The sequence below is a fragment of the Egretta garzetta genome, unplaced genomic scaffold (assembly GCF_000687185.1).
Source record: "Egretta garzetta isolate BGI_Z169 unplaced genomic scaffold, ASM68718v1 scaffold248, whole genome shotgun sequence".
NCBI classification, from domain to species: Eukaryota; Metazoa; Chordata; class Aves; order Pelecaniformes; family Ardeidae; genus Egretta; species Egretta garzetta.
This window is the reverse complement of record NW_009260596.1, coordinates 2,119,692-2,137,437: the sequence shown is the minus strand read 5'-3', so window position 1 is coordinate 2,137,437 and position 17,746 is coordinate 2,119,692. Positions and strand designations below refer to the sequence as shown.

The following is a 17,746-nucleotide window of genomic DNA, read 5'->3' as shown; positions in this document are numbered from 1 at the left end:
CTACCCACGTCAAGAAATACAAAGGGCAGACGGTAGCTGTGGACACCTACTGTTGGCTGCACAAAGGTGCTTATGCTTGTGCTGAGAAGCTGGCCCGAGGAGAGCCAACAGATCTGTAAGTCTGTTACAATTTTGTCTCAGCCCACTTACAAGTTAAAGTCTCATTAGCTTGACACTTCTTGAGCTAAAAACTAAGTTAAAGCAGTTTCACATTTTACTGTTGCTTCTAAATTCTCAGTCCCAGTTGTTCTATTTGGAAATTGAAATGTTGGCTATAAGTAGCTTTCCAACTGTGCAAAATAAATACTGAAGTCTATATGGGGGGGGAAAAAACTGTCTCAAATATTTTCTATTAAAACACCAATGGTTAGCTGAGTTAGGGTTTTTTGTCCCAGCGTGTCTCGCTCTCCATAATCTAATCTCTGATAAGATTCTGTAGGTGCAATTCACACGTTTCAAATTTAGTATGCTTTTCAGCAACCTTATTTGTACAAAGTGATAGTTTGTAAATACTGCTGTTAAAATTGTAATGATACTGAGGAATTCTGATAGATGTGGTGTGCTCTGCATAAGGTGTAAGGTTTTTTGCTATGTCTTTATTAAGAGTGGCTTTTCTAATACGGCATGGATTTTCCATTTATGCAGTTCACAGAATGGCAAGGGTTGGAAGGGACCTCAGGAGATCATCTAGTCCAACCCTCCTGCTAAAGCAGGTTCACCTAGAGCAGGTTGCACAGGACATTGTTCAGGCAGGCTTTGAATATCTCTAGAGAAGGAGACTCCACAACCCCCCTGGGCAGCCTGTTCCAGTGCTCTGTCACCCTCAAAGTAAAGAAGTTTTCCCTCACATTCAACTGAAACCTCTTATGTTTCAGTTTGTGCCCATTGCCCCTTGTCCTGTCGCTGGGCACCACTGAGAAGAGTCTGGCTTCTTCCTCGTGACATCTACCCTTAAGATACTTGTATGTGTTGATGAGATCCCCTCTCAGTCTTCTCTTCTTCAGGCTGAACAAGCCCAGCTCTCTCAGCCTTTCCTCATAGGGGAAATGCTCCAATCCCCTAATCATCCTTGTTGCTCTCCTCTGGACTCTCTCTAGGAGTTCCTCATTTTTCTTGAACCGGGGAGCCCAGAACTGGACACGGTACTCCAGGTGGGGTCTCACCAGGCAAGAGTAGAGGGGGAGGATAACCTCCCTTGAGTTATATTTCTAAGGAAGGAAACTAACAGAAATTGTTCAGCTTGGGAGCTTAGATCAGACTTGCATAAGTTCTTGCCATCTCTGGAAAACTGGGTTGAACTCTCATTTTAGATTGAATATAGTTCTAAATGACGATTAATCTTTATATTTTCAGAGATAAAGCTACACTGACTAGTCTAGATCAAACTTCACTTATGAAATTTTGATTAATGTTTGATTGGAGAGAAGAAAGAGTTGGTGGTTTGCAAATGGGTTTGAATTGTTAACTCCTGCTTCTGGTGATATGAAGAACTGGAGAGTTTCATCCAACCCTGCTACCTGCCTTTGAAGGTGGTGGAGATACCTCAGAGTTCTGAGAATAGGATACACTACAGTTGAGAAAGAAATTGACTGACAAGAGAAACATTGATAGTCATAGGAAACTTTGGAATGGTTGAATTTAACTACATGAATATTTTGTCACCAAATCTTGTTTCCATGTATGATTGCTGATCTCAGACTGGCACTTTAATTGTAGTGTAGAGTCCTCTCATATTTTAAAATTCATCTGAATTGAGGTATTATATAGCTGCAATCCTATTTACTCCTGTCTTTCAAAAATCACAGAATATTTTTCAGTTTGCGTTTTGCAGCTCTAAATCCAGTTCCTTTAGTGCTCATATCCTTAGATTCTAAGTGTTCCTTGGTCCCGCTCTCCCTCCCACTTTTTATTTTTTTCATTGATCATCGTTGTAATGCACTTATTGTTTACAGCAGCTCTGAGATTTTAGGTCTGTGCAGCTGATGAAATGATCTCAATGCAGATCTGTAGAAATAACAGGTAAGGAGATCAGAGGTCTGAGGGTATACATAAAGTCTGGAATTCCCTACAAATATTTTACCAAGAGATGGGCTTGAAAGGCAATGGAGGATTGCCTCCTGGTCCATACACTATCTTCACTGTTAGTACAGTTTGGGGAACTCTCCTGTCTTTTGGAATATTTCCAGTACTGTGCTTGTGTTTTTAGTATGGGAAGATATGCTTGCATGTCTGTCCATAGGATGTATCCACCATCTAGAGAGAAGAGTGGATAGTTCCACAAAGAGAGGTTTTATACCTCCCACTCTACAAAAGTGCATTTAGTCTGACTTCTACAAGGTTTCGGGGAAAGATAATGTACTGTGCTCGTCTGCCTCCTGTTTCCCTGGCCGTTATGAATTGAGTTGCTGAAACTAAAAAGACGATCTGTGTTTTAACTTGCAAAGTTTTTGGCAGAGTTGAATCCTAATGTAGCAAAATCAAACTGAATTGTACTCAAGTTCTTATGTAATTTTGTGTGGGAGTAGGGAGCAGTCAGTCCAGTTCTGAGCTGGAAGGTAGAGCATTTCTGGAAAAACAAAACAAAAAAAAATGCAAACAAAGAAAAAAACAGCATTCAAGGTGTCTTATTCTTTTTGCGATGCTGGGGAAATATATGGCCCATTAAGATCCTTGAGCAACAGTTAGTCCTAAACTTACAGTTTTCCTTTCCGTCAAACAGAAAACATGCAATAGACTTGTGCTTAACAATAAACTTTATCTTTCTTTTCTTATTTTGTTATTGTTGATACAGTTATGTAGTTTTCTGTATGAAACTTGTTGATATGCTCCTCTCATTTGGAATTAAACCAATTTTGGTGTTTGATGGATGCACCCTGCCTTCTAAGAAGGAAGTGGAAAAGGCCCGACGAGAGTAAGTGCTGAACTGTAACGATTTGCAATCAAAGCAGTATGTTTAACACTACAGTTTATTTTCAAAGTTGAAAAACATCTAACTTCAGCTAGGTAGTAATGTCTGGTAAACTTCACTGCAGTGTGGTGTTATTTCATTTAATTTACATTTAAAAATCGTACAAACCTCTTCTTAGAGGTTTTATTCCAAAAATAGAAATGCACTTCATAAATGAAAGCACTTTTATAGAGGAAGGAAGTAAACCTCTGAGTATGAGTTCCTGTAATGTATTAAAGGCTTTTAGTTTACCCACCCTCATGATCTCTGGACAAAAATATTTTTGCCCGATACAATTTTATTTAAAAATAACACCACCTTCCTCATCTTTTTCTACAAATAATCAAATAAACTTGTTTCAGGTTTGGATTCAGGTCCCTATATAATGGGACTTACCACTGAAGCGGTGAGAATTTTTCACTAGTGGTTTTTATTTATAAATTCTCATGAGACATATGCTTCCTTCAGTGTGGAGTGAACAGTTTCCGATAATTGAAATTAAATGACGCCTTCTGTCTTCTAAACCAATAAGTATCTAATGCCAGATACTCTCAAATTCCATTAAATCTATTTTGCTGCAACCTGAGTGTGGGTGCATCTCTTCTTTTACTCTGCTGATTCCAGTTCCTGAGTTGTCATTGTTTTCTGAGAAAACATTATATATTTCAACATGCCAATCTAATAGTCCTTGTCGATACAATGAGTTGGTTATTCTTATGTTTTAAAAAATTATGCAGTAGAATGGATTTGGGAAGTGTTCATCTGCAAAACAATTTTTTTTTTCCCCACTTTCCTACCTGTCTCTTGGTCCTTTCTGCTATTTGTTTTTTTAAGTGAAAAATAATGTGAGTTTGTTGGATATTTTTGTTTATCTTTCAGAAAGCGTCAAGCCAGTCTTCTGAAGGGGAAACAATTGTTGCAGGAAGGGAGACTGTCAGAAGCTAGGGAATGTTTTGGGCGCAGTGTAAATGTTACCCATATTATGGCTCATGAAGTTATTAAAGTAAGTTGTCAACGCTGTTGATACCCACAGTTTTAAAAAAAAAAAAAGAATCTGCACAGTGGGTAGCATGTCTTACTCTGCTTTTGCATGGCTACATCACTACCTCTTCTATGTAGGCAAGAAAAATATTCCCTCCTTCTTAGCCTCTAATTGTCCTGCATACATTGGATTGTGTTAGGCACAGTTAAGAAACTTTAACTTGACTTCAAGTTCATTATGCCCAATTGTTTAAATAATGATGATGTGTCAATTGAAATGCATCTGTTCCTACTGCTATGGAATTTGATAACACCAACAGTTTTACTTTAGCCATGCAAAAACTAAATACAATTGTGTTTTTAAATTCTTTTCCCCTTGGCTAGTTCCTGAGAATAGACTACAGAAAAACTTTTGGCTGCTTAAAAACCTTTCTAGTAGCGTTTTGCTGTCTTTCCACTGCAGTCATAAGATCTTTATCAAAACAGTATTAAGTTTGTTCTAGTGCTGTTTTCCTTTGCCCAGAATATAACTTGCATGAGTTTGAAGCTGGCATCTGTGGTCAGATGCAGTGAGCATAGTGTTACAGTCCAACACACGAAAGTTTGTTTTTCTAAACTAGTCTATATGGGTCTAAACTGCTTGAAAATTGAGTTTTGAATATGAAGTATCGGGTTTGGGGGGGGTTGGGTGTGTGATTAAAAAGGTCACCATTTCATTTTTTTAAGGTACAGGTTCTTAGGATTTCAGATGTCTTAAGGTAATTACTGAAAACTGATGCAAAATACTTGTATGGTTCTTGTTTATGTACAGGCTGCACGAGCCCGGGGAGTTGATTGTATTGTTGCTCCTTACGAAGCTGATGCTCAGTTGGCCTATCTTAATAAGACTGGCATGGTTCAAGCTATAATTACAGAGGACTCTGATCTTTTAGCTTTTGGATGTAAAAAGGTATGGAAGAAAATACTAAGAGCCTTTTAACTCTCACTGATATCTTAAAAGCAAAGTTTGAAGTTGCCAAATGTGTTTGATGTATGGATTTATTCTTCTACAGTAAATGGGGGAAACCAATGAGGTGAGAATAGCACTCGGCCTCTGTTTCCACCAAGTGCAACAAACCAGCTTATGTGAAAATTATTGTTTTCAATTCCTCCTAATTTCTAGGTGTTTCTGAAAATTGACAAGTTTGGAAATGGACTAGAGATAGACCAAGCTCGACTAGGAAACTGCAAGCAGCTTGGAAATGTATTTACAGAAGAGAAATTCCGCTACATGTGTATTCTTTCTGGTTGCGACTACCTCCCATCAATTCATGGAATTGGGTTAGCTAAAGCATGCAAGTTACTAAAATTAGCTAACAATCCAGATATTATAAAGGTAAACTTGGTTTTGCTTTTTGGGAGCCTGTATCAGTATATATGAAATTAACACTTAATTGAAAATATGAGGGGTTCTTATGGCAGATTTATAATATCCATAGTATACCTTAAGGAGATGCTCTGTGTTTCTATTTGGATATTGTACTTATTATTGGAGAAGTACTTATAAAGAGTTGAACTGAGTTTTTTATGTGATTGTAAACAACTTGAGAGCGGGAAAGCAATGTATAAAACTTCTTTATTCCTTCCCCTGTTTAACTTGAATCTGCTTGTTGTAACAGGACACACATTCTACATTTAATTACAAGCAAAGATACTTAATAATTGAAATATATTTAACCTCTTGTGCAACCTGTTTAAATGAAAGTTAAGTGATTTTTTTTTTTTTTTTTTTTTTTACAGGTTGTTAAGAAAATGGGGCAATACTTGAAGATGAATATAACAGTATCAGAAGAATACGTACAGGGTTTTACACGAGCCAATAATACATTCCTTTATCAGTTAGTTTTTGATCCTGTCAACAGAAAATTAGTTCCTCTGAATGAATATGGAGATGATATTGATCCGGAAACACTAATTTATGCAGGACGGTATCCTTTGTGTTGAAACGGCATAGTGGGGAAATAAATGTGCACAGATGTGGTGTCTTATGCTTTTCATTGCATCTATGGTGTGTTTGTTTTTCATTGCATCTCTGCTGTTGACTAAAGCCTGACTTTTCTGTAACCTTAGAAAGTTTTTCTGTAGGGAGTAGATGAGTGACCTATCATTGACATAGCCTTTTAGGCAGAAAGTTATTGATTTTTTTTTTTTTTCTTTTTAGAAAACAACTTATTAAATACAGGTTATATATAAACTGTTTGAGTCAGTTTACAACTGTCTTTAATTTCTGCATGGGTTAAGTGTGTTATAATTTCTGCCAGTTTAATTCTTGCAATCTGTGTTTAACTCATTCCCTAATCTAAGCATTTCCTGTTTTACCAGATATCTCTTCCTATAGAACAAGTAGCATTTTGTCACATTTGTGCAGCATAAATTTCAGCATGGAAGATTATGAAAATGAAGAAAGAGAAGGGACTGTTGGAGTAGTTACTAGCTTTGTATGTTCTTCAAGCCACCTAATCTCTAGCATTTCCAGAAATTAGGAAGGAGAAAGACTATAATGTTTTTGATGATTGAAGGTTTTCCTTTTTACTCTTGTGGTTTACCAGGCACTGCAGATCTATTATACTTGCTGTTGCATCAGTTTGAGCAATGAGCAGTAGTATTAATGCTTTTGGTTAATATTTTAGCAATGCTTTTTAGCTCAAAATGGGAAACAGCAAGTCTAACTTCTCATGCTACGGTTCTTGAAAATTAATGTAATATTCAGATATTTTCCTTTAATATGATGGGAACAGACATCTTGGTGATGGTACTGCATTTCAAATTGCCATTGGCAACATTGATGTTGATACAATGGAACAAATTGATAATTATAACCCTGACACTGCACAGGTAACATCTTTGTTCTGAGGTTATATATAAAGATTTTGATGTGGGTCTGAACATTCGTGGAAAAATATAATTGAATGTTATCTGCAACCAACTTGGCAGTGAAAGCTATTCTGCTATTACAGGAACTGTATGCTCCCACATATGTATTTCTCATTCTTTTTACAAGTAAAAATCTTGCTTTTCATGGCATTTGACTTTAATCTGTGTTTTACTTTCAGACTTTTTTGATAAGTCCTTAATACTATTGACAGAAGTAACTGACTTTAAAATGAAAATTTTTAAAGAGATTTGGATTTCTTCCAAGTATATGACTGAGGAAAGTATTTTCCCAAATTAGGTTTTCTGAATAGAAATAAAATTTAAACTTCTAATTTTTGTCTGAGATGAGCATTTAGTCACTTGTGCCACATTGGAATGAAGAAATCATGGCAGGACAAAAGGAAAAAGAATTTATATGAAAAGTGTGAGAAATAGGGGAACAAAAAAGAAAATATTTGTATAGAGTATGTTGCTAGTTGTACAAATGTCAAAATGTCTTTACATGCTAAATCAGGAAGTCATATGTAGAAAGCAAAATTATAAATCTGTCTTGTTTGTGTTTTTTTTTTTTTGTTTGGTTTTTTTTGTAGACTGTGCAGCAGAGGAGTCATGGCTGGAATGACAGGCCTACTAATCATGTAAATAGTATTTGGAGCAGAGACTACAAGCTTGGCCCTAATGCGGATACTGTTCCTCATAAAACACATTTACTAGAGAAATCAATAACCAAAGGCATGGAGAAGATAATTAGTGTTAAAGGGCTAAAGCTTCCAGGCAAAGAGCTCTTGGCAAAGAGGCCAAGGAGTGGTATGTTTTTATTAAAATAAGTATATAAATAACAGTAGAAGACTGTGGGGAAAGAAAGGATTTTATCTTGGACTTAATGGCATGAGACTTTAGAGGCCTAACTCTAACTGTTATTGTCTCTATTCTGTTTTCAACAAGCTGCAAGACTAACAAGCCATAATATTAAACCCTACATAATGATTAAGGGTGGCAGCAAACATTCATCAGCCCCTGATTTTAACTTTCTTTAATTTGCTATGAAACTCTGTTTTCAATTTTAAGTTGCCATATTTAATACCATCTGTTGTATTTTTAGATATTTTTGACTTTAATTTCCATCATATAATGGCTTGTGGAAAAAAAAAAATAGCCTGTTTTTCCTAGAGTTGATATTTGGCCAGGCAGAAAATTTAAATAATGTTTTCTGTACTCTTTTAACACCGTGCTGCCTGTATAGGTATTCTTTATTCCAACTTTCTCACTTTTTCTAGTATGTCTGTGCTGTCGTGTATTCTACACAACTGAAGTTATATGTGCTGAAATAAGCTGTGGGCACTTCTTAGTTCCATTGTGCTTTATCTGATATGTTGTTTTCCTCAGCTTCCTTTGCTTTCTGATTATGCTGCTAGGGCTTCTTTTTTGCATTTGTTACTCCAGATATCCCTGCTTTATCAAAACTCGTAGTTCGTTTAGCAACCTGTCTTTAAGTCAAATTTAGTTTTGATTTCAAAGTGTTTAAAAAAAAAAAAAAAACAAAAAAAAACCCAAAAACCCACAAAAACAAAAAAACCCCCACTGAACAAACAAACATATGTCATGTTTTGTTTCAGCTGTTCTGCCTTCACTCCACCTACCTTTTCATAGCAAGTTACTTTTAAGGCTATGTACTAGAAAACAACTGTGTTAAAGACTTCTAAATTATAATGTTCCTACCAGACCTTACTAATATTTTGAAGCTTATGAGAGTAAATATGTAATGCTCAGTTATGTCGTAACTGGCTAATTCTAGAACGTGCTTCTACAGTGATGCTTAAATTTTCCTTAGATTTAGAAGAAATCTCAGATGGAGATCTGTTGAACCAGTATTCATTTTCCAAAGCAAAAAAATTCAAGGAGAGTGATCATGATGGTCAAGCACAAAAGAGTGTCTCAGCTATACAAAGCCTTAATTCTTCAGGGATTTCTGTCACTCAGGAAAGCTCTAACTCCCTGCCCAGAGTTAGAAATAAATTTGCTTCCTTTCTACAAAGGAAAAACAAAGAGAAGGATGTTGTAATTGTTCCAGGAACAAGAAGCAGGTATGTTTGCATCATGTGTTTTCATAAGTAGCAAAAAACTATTCCCTGAAATAACCTGAATACTGAAAATTTAAAAAATGCTACTTCATACTTCTTTTATGCAACTGTATTAATGCACCTGTGGTCCTGAGCAGAGATGGAGAACCCTTTGTGCTACGCATGCTATCTATATGTAAGATAGATAAATAATGTCAATTTTTTGCTGCAGAAATGAAGACTGTAAGACTAGTAAATACAGTCTAGCCTCGGGGTATCAAAATCAGTTAGGAATTGGCCATATTTCTTTCCAGGTAAAGTTCATATGACATACCTCAAAAAAAAAAAAAAAAAAATAGCTGCTTTGTGCCACATATGTAAAGTTAGTGAATATAATGACTTCTGTTGACAGGGGTTTTTGTTTGGTTTAGTATAGCCAAACTTTGTCATACTGTATGGCAAATACAAATTCTTATCCCATCCCATTCAGTTAATGCTCCTGATCTCTGCACCAGCACTCTGAAAAGAGGGACTTTGAGTTTTTTAGGTTTTTTAATTGGCTGTGTGTTACTGATTTTTTGGTCACATTTGGCCATAGCTATGGGAATTGGTTTTACAAAGCATTATCACAATTATGTCTCTTGCATAATTTTTATCTTAAATAATTTGAATATTTTTGAGCAGTGTATTTTTACAGAACAGTCTTAATACTGATCATCTTTAGCTTTAACACACCTTCCTGAGCTGAAAGTTTTGTTATGTTGCATCAAAAACTAAGAGTTGTCAGTGATGGTAGGTTCTTCTCTAAAGCAATGCTCACTTTCTTAAAAAGCTCTGATTTGTACTTACTCTTAGGAGCTGCTGCTATAGCATGGAAAAGAACTGAATAGGTTCTAGTTTCCTTGATAAAAGGTGCCAAAGTGTTCCACTACTGTTTAGCTTTATGATAATGAATATATTTTTAAATTTTGTAGGATTTCTAGATGTTCTCTCTCAGATGAAGAATCTTACTAGTATTTAAGCCAATGTATGACATGTTTACAGATATTTTCCCCCCTCCCCCCCTCCTTTTTTACTGTTATCTGTTAAATGCTTCCCTGAGGGACTAAGAATTTGCCCACTGTCAAAATAATTTGCATCTGCAAGTGGACTTTGGAAATAAAATCGGTGGATGGAGAAAACTGTTGGATTTTGGAGATGGCATACTCACTTGCAATAACTTTCTTCTCCCTTGCCTTCACTTTTTTTTTTTTTTTTTTTTTTTTTTTTTTACTTTTAGGTTTTTCTGCAATGGCGCAACTACATTTGAGGATAATTGTGATAGAGCAAAGAAGGATGACAGTGATATAACTCAAGATGCTGAGCAGGTTTGCCAGGAGCAGGAAGAAAAACATGTATCAGAAGATGTGTCTCAGGTTTCAGAAACTGAAAAATCAACAAGGACTATCTTTACACCTTATGGAGAAACACAAAAAAATTGCTTTGGGTGGTTTAGCAGCCTCATAAATAATTCAAGAAATCCTAGTCCATCTCATACTGTATTTTCACAGCAGTTTCACCAACAGAGAAGCAACTATGTGGTATCCCAGGAAGGCCGTATTAATGGGGTACAAACAGAGAGTGGGGCAGTGTGTGGCGAATTGGAGGAAGAATCGTCCCCCTTAACAGAACTGGAACAGTCATCACAGTCTCAAATGTCTTGTGAGCCATCAGAATGCAGTTTGGAGTCTTCAGAAATACCGCAAGTGTCTAACAACAGTTCAGATTCAGAAGTAAGAAAATTAGACATTGTTTCAGCATTTGCTCTCACTGTAACTCACTTTAAATTATAAAAGAAATTAGGCAGCACAGTCTTCTCTTCAAAATTATATCCTGCAGATTATGTAGCTTGTGCTAACAGTACTTCTCAATGCTTAACATAGTTATGTGGAATGGATTGACTTTCTATCTTAAATCAAGTCTGTTCTCTGGTTTTAGTTTGTCTTCAGTCTTTCCCCTGCAATCACTACAGTGGGTCATAAAAATACCTGGTAGGCTAGCTCTTGTTCTCAACTTGTGTTAGTCTCTGAAGAAGTCCTTTCAGAAAGCATATATGTGTTACCATAGTGTTGCTTATTGAAAATAAGCCCAGGTTTTTGTATAAGTTCTTTAAAAAAAAAAAAACAACAACAAAAAACCCACCAAAAAACCCCACCCTCCCCCCAAAAAAAACCCTAAACCCAAAACCCAACCTGTTTTCAAACCAAATGAATTTTCTCTTGAAGGCACCTGACTCCAGTTCAAAACTGGCTGATGATCAATGTACTCTGTCTCCAGTATTTTCTGCTGTTCAAACTGACAGAAAAAATACGATCATAAAGACCAAGGTAACAATTCTTTTAACTTTACTAAGAACTCTACTAAACTCTGAAAATCAGGTTTTGGTTTATACTAGTTGATTCTAGAATGCTTAATGAAAGAATCTTAAGCAATGTACATGTAGGCAAGAGAAACCTATGTTCTTGTTCATCTATATCAGAGCTGAGATGAACTATAACCAGGCCACCTATGATTGTTATCACAGTTGCAACTGGCTAGGGGATTTTAAACACTTTGTTATAAAATAGGAAGCCAAGCTAAGGCAAAAAACCACTTATTAATTTTCCTCAGGCATGCTAAATATACAGATTTTATGATGCAGATTGCAGTCAGGTACATAATCTGGATACAGTCACAAGATACAATCACATTTCATTGTTTGTCTTGATAAATCTGCTAGTTTAGCAAGCTTCTTCCTCTTTGACTAGAAAGAGCATGTTTAAATTTCAAAATCTGGAAAGGTCTTAGTCAACCTTTATTCCTTAATTGTTGTAGTTAAAAGCCTTGTTAAAACACTAACGAATCAGTATGGAAGGACAGTCCATTTTCCTTCAGAGCCTACATTTCAGTTATTTTTCCTGTTGGTTGGGAACCCATAATTTGACTTCTATGTAGTTTCTTGGATGTCTAAGAATAAACTTACATCCCTTGTCTTTGACATTTCTAAGAGCTTTACCCGTTTGTCTAGTTTACAAAACTTCTAAGACCTTAACAGCTAAAAGTGCTCTAACACCTTAGGCATTGCCATTAGAATTGGACAAAAGATTCGTAAGTCAAGTGAAGATGCTTTCATCCTTTCATATACACCCCTACTAACTTCTTTCTTGTAGGCAGACTAAAAATCACAAGCTTCTCTCTGCCAAACAAGAATATTGTGTGTGTTTTGTATAATAGTGACATCTTGTGGTTAGTGTTAGTAACTTCTGTTTTAAGCTAGAATTTATATCTTTATTCTGGAACACCTGATTACAAAATTTGATGCTTTCTCATTAGATTAACATTTTCCCACTTCTCCTCAACAAGACTGAGCAATGAAATTAAATCATGCTAGGATTCAGAATTTTTTTATTTTGTTTTTTAAAAATGTATTTAATATGTTTTGCTCACTTTAAAGGTATATCAGGACAGTGAATATATTAAATATTGGGGAATACACAGTATGGAAGTACTGAGGTAATATAAGCATCATACGTAAACAAATTTTCAGGATGCTTGGAGCTCTTCAGACAATAGGAATCTGCTGAAAATCCATGAGGACGGTAGGGTTAGTTTAAAGCAAGCGGCTAGTAGGAGGATTTTCTCCACTTATTTACTTGGCTATGCATTCCCTCTGCTTCCTTTATGTGCTGGTAACAATACTTTAAATTGACTTGGACCAGAAAACTGACCTGGTTGAAAACTGATTTGGCAACAACAACCAAAAGGTCAGTTGTATTGGAATTTGGGCCCACCCAGACTCTCAGGGTCACGTGATTTTTTGCTGGTGTTAAATATGGTAAAATATACCGAAGGGAGTAATCAGTTTCAGCTTTAGGGAAGAAGCGGTCAATCACTTAAAAAATAAATTAGTCTGGTTCTGGTAAGATGAGTAACATAGCTGATCTGTAGACAAACTTATTAATTGGGGAAGCAAGCTGGGGAAGTTAACACTTATCATGGTTCCGATCCAAAATGTGAAGTGCCTAGCTAGTCAATTCTAATATCGAAACTAATAGAGGCTTTTCTCTAACAGATGCCTATAGGATAGTGAGCACTCTAGGACCTTGTAGTTTCTTCTGCGATGGTATTGCAGCTGTGAAGTACCACAACTGCTATGAGCTCAGCAAAGAGGCTAATATTGACAAAAGAGAAGAGAGCAATCTACTCTGGTTTAAGTTTCTTAGTGGGTGTTTGACATGCAGCTTTGCCTACTTTGGGGTTAGTTAAATTAAGTTATAACTCTGATGTAATTCAGTACCACAAAGAAATGTAGGATTATGGGTGACTTCACACATGTTGCAAAATAGCTGAGGTGATAGATAAACAGCGAGATACTATAAAGAATGGAGGCTTAGGATTTTGGTTTTGTTCTTCCTAGTATTCTTGTTCCAATTCTTAGCCTACACTTTAAATGTGTTTGGTTTTTTTCCAAATTTTATTTGGGATTCCAAGACCTACTTAGCCTATTCAGATAGAAACAATGTCATTTCAATAAAAATAACATGTAGCAAGAGTGTGTGGTGGTGGTATGACAAAATGCAATGTTGTTTTGGAAAGAACTGAGGTGTGAGTTCTCTTTGGAAAAAAAGGCTGCCAACATCTTTTTCTTAACAAAAAAAAATAATTAGGTGATCAGTAGCAAATACTTGGATGAGGAAGAGCTATCTGCATTAGTTAAGTGAAGCACCAGAGGTGGCAGAGCTGTGCCATCTTCTAAAGATGATCTAGCAAAACAGAAAAGATTATTCATTTAGAGCAAAATGCTTTATTCTTAACATAATCTAAATGGGCAATACTGGTATTATTTTCAACCTAACTAATCGTACATAGCCAACTGTAAAATAAGAACTTCTTACAACTGGAGACAGTCACTATCTCTTCTGTAGGTATTGTATTTTGACAATTATGTTTTGGTCCTCGTAATGACGGATAAAAGCTAAAATAGCAGGCTAGAAGCCAGTGATTGCTTAGAAGCTGCTAATTGTGAGTAGTTCATATTCTACAATGAAGTGGCAGAATGGCTCAAACAGTAAAAGGTACTAGTGCTTCCAAATGTCTACTTACCAAAAAATTGAGGAAAGCTATAAAGTATGTAAGACAGAAGAAAATGATGGAAAATATGAATAAGCTATTTGTGGCCTTTTGCCACTTGAACTTATTTGGCAAAAATTTTAACTTTGTCTAAAAGTACATGTATCACTATGCGCATATAATACAAATGGGAAGAGCATGATTAAATACATAGCAATATTTATAATTTTTAATTTATGAAATGTGGTAAGCTCCTGGGGGGGGGAAAAAAGTCCTGCAGATGGGGCTTTAGTGGGTTTCTGCTGTTTTTAAAATAAACTCATTACCTTTTGTGCATGAAGTTCAAGAAGGCAAAAAATAAGGAATATAAGAGATTGTGGTTAGGGATGAGAATGTGAAATGTAAAAAATCACACTGACATAATTATAGGAATTGGGTCATGTCAAAATGAGTTTCATGTACTTGTAAATATGAAAAAACATTCAGTGCTTGGAAACTGCTAAGTGAATTGAAACTGACGCACACTTTTTTTTTTTAATGCTGGGGTGGTGAATAGCTAGAATAAATTATATAATGAAGTCATGTATTTTTCTTTTAGTTGATGTGTTCAAACTTAGGACTAGTTGCTTTTGAGAGAGATACTCTGGCCAAGCACAGCTGTTTTGAGTTCCAGGTACAGAAACTGGATAAGAAGGTCCAATTAGAGGTCTAATGATCCTTGGGGTAATCATACTGATATCTGTGCTCTGCTTAGATTTCATGAAAAATGGAGTCACAGGTATCAGAGTGGCACCAGAGGGTAGCTTCTCTTAAGATTCTGATAGCTGACACTGAAGAGTTTTTGTTGTGCTCTCATGTAAACAGATGAGAAAATAAATATTCAATAGACTTTAAAAACTGCATTCCAAAGAAATGTGTATTTGCAACCTCTTATGGAAACCTATGGAAACTGGTTTGCCAGTTCTTACAGCTACATTGTGTCTAATGTGTTTAAGATGCCACTTTTTAGATTATAGAAACTATCTAAGTATATACCTTGTTGTGGCAATTTGGTTTGCATTATCTCAACATGATGTAAAGCACTTTATTTTTGATTATAAGCTTTGCAGCATAACATCTGTTGCTTACAGGTTGTCATTTTGACCATTTTTGCTGTAATTTTAAAATCTCACAGGTTCCTGGTTTACATAAATCCAGTTGTATAGGGTCACGTGTTGTAACAAAGCTCAAGCCATTGATACCAGCTAAAGTAAGTGGATTAAGCAGGAAGCTGTCACCTGTCCAGAAGAGAAATCACTGTGATGTTGAAAATAAGCTGGGACTTCAAGATACTATTAGTGAACTACGGAAAAACTTCCAGTTTAAAAGGTGAGTTGCTTTAACCCTTTACTTAGCACCCTGTATGCTATTTTTTCCCCAAAGAAACAATTTTTAAAGCAGGCTCTACATGTCTCCTCCCCACAATTCAATAAAGATGATAGCTTAAGATAAATATTTTCTATATACAATTTTTAATTTCCTAAACTTGATATAACCATGAAGTATGATTTGTGGTAAATATGCTCTTCTAATTACTTTTTTCTAACCGGGGAAAACTCAGCTAAAATTAATTTATTGAAGTAGTACATTAGTTTAATGTAATTTATATGAAAATTATTACCACTGTTTGACATCAAATACCAAATGGCATTTCTTAGTGTAAATGCAAAAGCTGCATAAATGTTGTCAAACTTAATTGAATACAAGGTTGTTTCCATTTAACTTTGTCTCTTACATTTTTGAGATGGCCGATTGTCAGAACTGTTCTGCTTTCAAGATGATGGTGAATTGATAGAATATTTCTACTAGCTGAAGTCTGTAATTACAAGAGACATTTTTGCACATCAGAAAATGCTATATTTTTCCCTTTTGCAAATGACTTGGGTAACTTGAAGCTTCTGCAAATATCTTCAAGGTTTCAACTTGAAGGACAATGACTATTTAAAAAAAAAAAAGTGTAGGTATTCTAACTTGCACTATTTCCATGGGCTCAGGTAAAAATTCTTGGTGGCAAAGCTTTCCCAGCTCCAAGTAGCAATCTCAATTTTGAATAAATAATTCTTATTTAAATAAAACTATTATTCTCATTAACCGGAAACCAAATGATGAGTAGGACAAAAGTATTCTCTTTGCACTGAGTAGTAAATGTGACACTAGTGAGCATGTGTTAAGTCAGATGAATATATTTTAGTCAGTTTGGGTGTTATGGTAGGCTATTATAAACATACAACTGATTTCTGTTTAAAAAAAATATTACTTGCAGTATTAACATTTTCATTATCCTCTTGATGCGGGTTAAGAATGACAGTTTCAAAGAGGAAGTGAAAGTGTTTATGTATGTATTGCTTGACCTCTAATTGGGAATATGTGACATGGGTTGTTCACAGGGAGGAAATTCATGTATTTTATCAGAATATGGGCAGATAGAACAGAGTGAGCCTAGGTGGCACTCCATTCCTTTTCTCTGCTGACAGTTGCAAGACTTGGCTCCTGCCATGCACATTTTATCCATCCGGTTTTGGTTGGTTTGTGACTTCTGGGTATATACTGGGAATATGTGGGGTTTTTTTGTATATGTTACTTACTTCTATGTATATAAAGTACTTGGGTTTTAGCTTTTAGGGGATTCTTTTCTTAATTTGTTTCACAAAAAGATTTTTCTCACTGCCAGGACTTATTCAGCTCTGAGTATTTTGTTTATTGTTTGTTTCAGATTTTAAAATGTTTCTAAATTAGCCTTATGTCTTAAGAATTACATTGTCTGGTGGCAAATAGATGATGTGGGACACTAATCTGTACTGTCCCAGTGTCAAAACTCGCAGAATATATATGAAACTACAGTTACTCAGAACACTTAAATGTTAAAGAAGCATGTACAAGCCAGAGTAGGATGGGGTACATAAAGGCTTTCAGATATAAAGGTAAAATTCTGTCACAGGTAACTGGAACAGTTGAAATCACTTCCAGTGAAGTTCAGTTGCAGTGAAATTGAAATTAAAACTTACCATCACAAATTTTTGGGGGCTTACTCATACATGAGTGGGTAGTTAGGTGTGTGGTCTTGCTTTGTTTTAATCATATGTTCTTACAGGCCTGTGGTTAGAAACATACAATACCATAACATTCTTTGGTTTTGTTTTGTCTTTTTGTTATTTTACACAGAGAGTATGAAAAACTTCCTTCCTGTAAAAAGTCAGATCCATTGTCTCCAATCAAAGATAATATACAGCTCACTCCAGAAACAGAAGAAGAAATCTTTAATCATCTGGAACGTAGTCATGTTCAGAGAGCTATATTCAAATGAACTGTATGCTGTGCACTATAGGATGCATTTTTAATCATTGTCAGAATGTACCTTCTGGATATTTGATCAATGTAGAAAAAATGCTTTGAAAACCAACTATATATTTTAGTCTGACTAGTGATTCTTCATCTTTTTTATAGCAGTGTGAATTGAAAGGTACTGTTCTGTACTGACTAGAATAAAATCCTTCAGATGCCTGTGTTCTCTTATTCAAAGTCCCATGCTAAACTTCTGTCCAAACATTTTTCAGCTGCCCCTGGGAATTTTGTGTAGGTCACATATACAGTTCAAGTTTCTACAACAGCTATGGCTTTGCCTTTGCACAAGAGCAGCAGAACAAGATTGTGTCTTAATTTTTTTAACAGTTGATTTATTTTTGTTTTGCCTCTTCCTTCTTTCCTCTTGAGCCTAATA

The 17,746-nt window shown here is 35.6% G+C and overlaps 1 protein-coding gene across 1 annotated transcript in view; it reads left to right on the top strand.

Annotated features, from left to right (window-relative positions):
- The window catches only part of EXO1 (exonuclease 1), a 17,376-nt gene extending 44 nt beyond the window's left edge, over positions 1 to 17,332 (top strand). The window contains 13 exon segments of the mRNA XM_009644703.1: positions 1 to 115; positions 2,792 to 2,911; positions 3,827 to 3,950; positions 4,740 to 4,877; positions 5,091 to 5,303; positions 5,708 to 5,895; positions 6,706 to 6,802; positions 7,432 to 7,648; positions 8,673 to 8,925; positions 10,181 to 10,673; positions 11,166 to 11,267; positions 15,164 to 15,357; positions 17,191 to 17,332. The exon segment at positions 1 to 115 is cut by the window's left edge and continues 14 nt beyond it. Coding sequence (XP_009642998.1) covers positions 1 to 115; positions 2,792 to 2,911; positions 3,827 to 3,950; positions 4,740 to 4,877; positions 5,091 to 5,303; positions 5,708 to 5,895; positions 6,706 to 6,802; positions 7,432 to 7,648; positions 8,673 to 8,925; positions 10,181 to 10,673; positions 11,166 to 11,267; positions 15,164 to 15,357; positions 17,191 to 17,332 — 2,396 coding nt within the window.
- Positions 17,333 to 17,746: the final 414 nt, after the last annotated feature.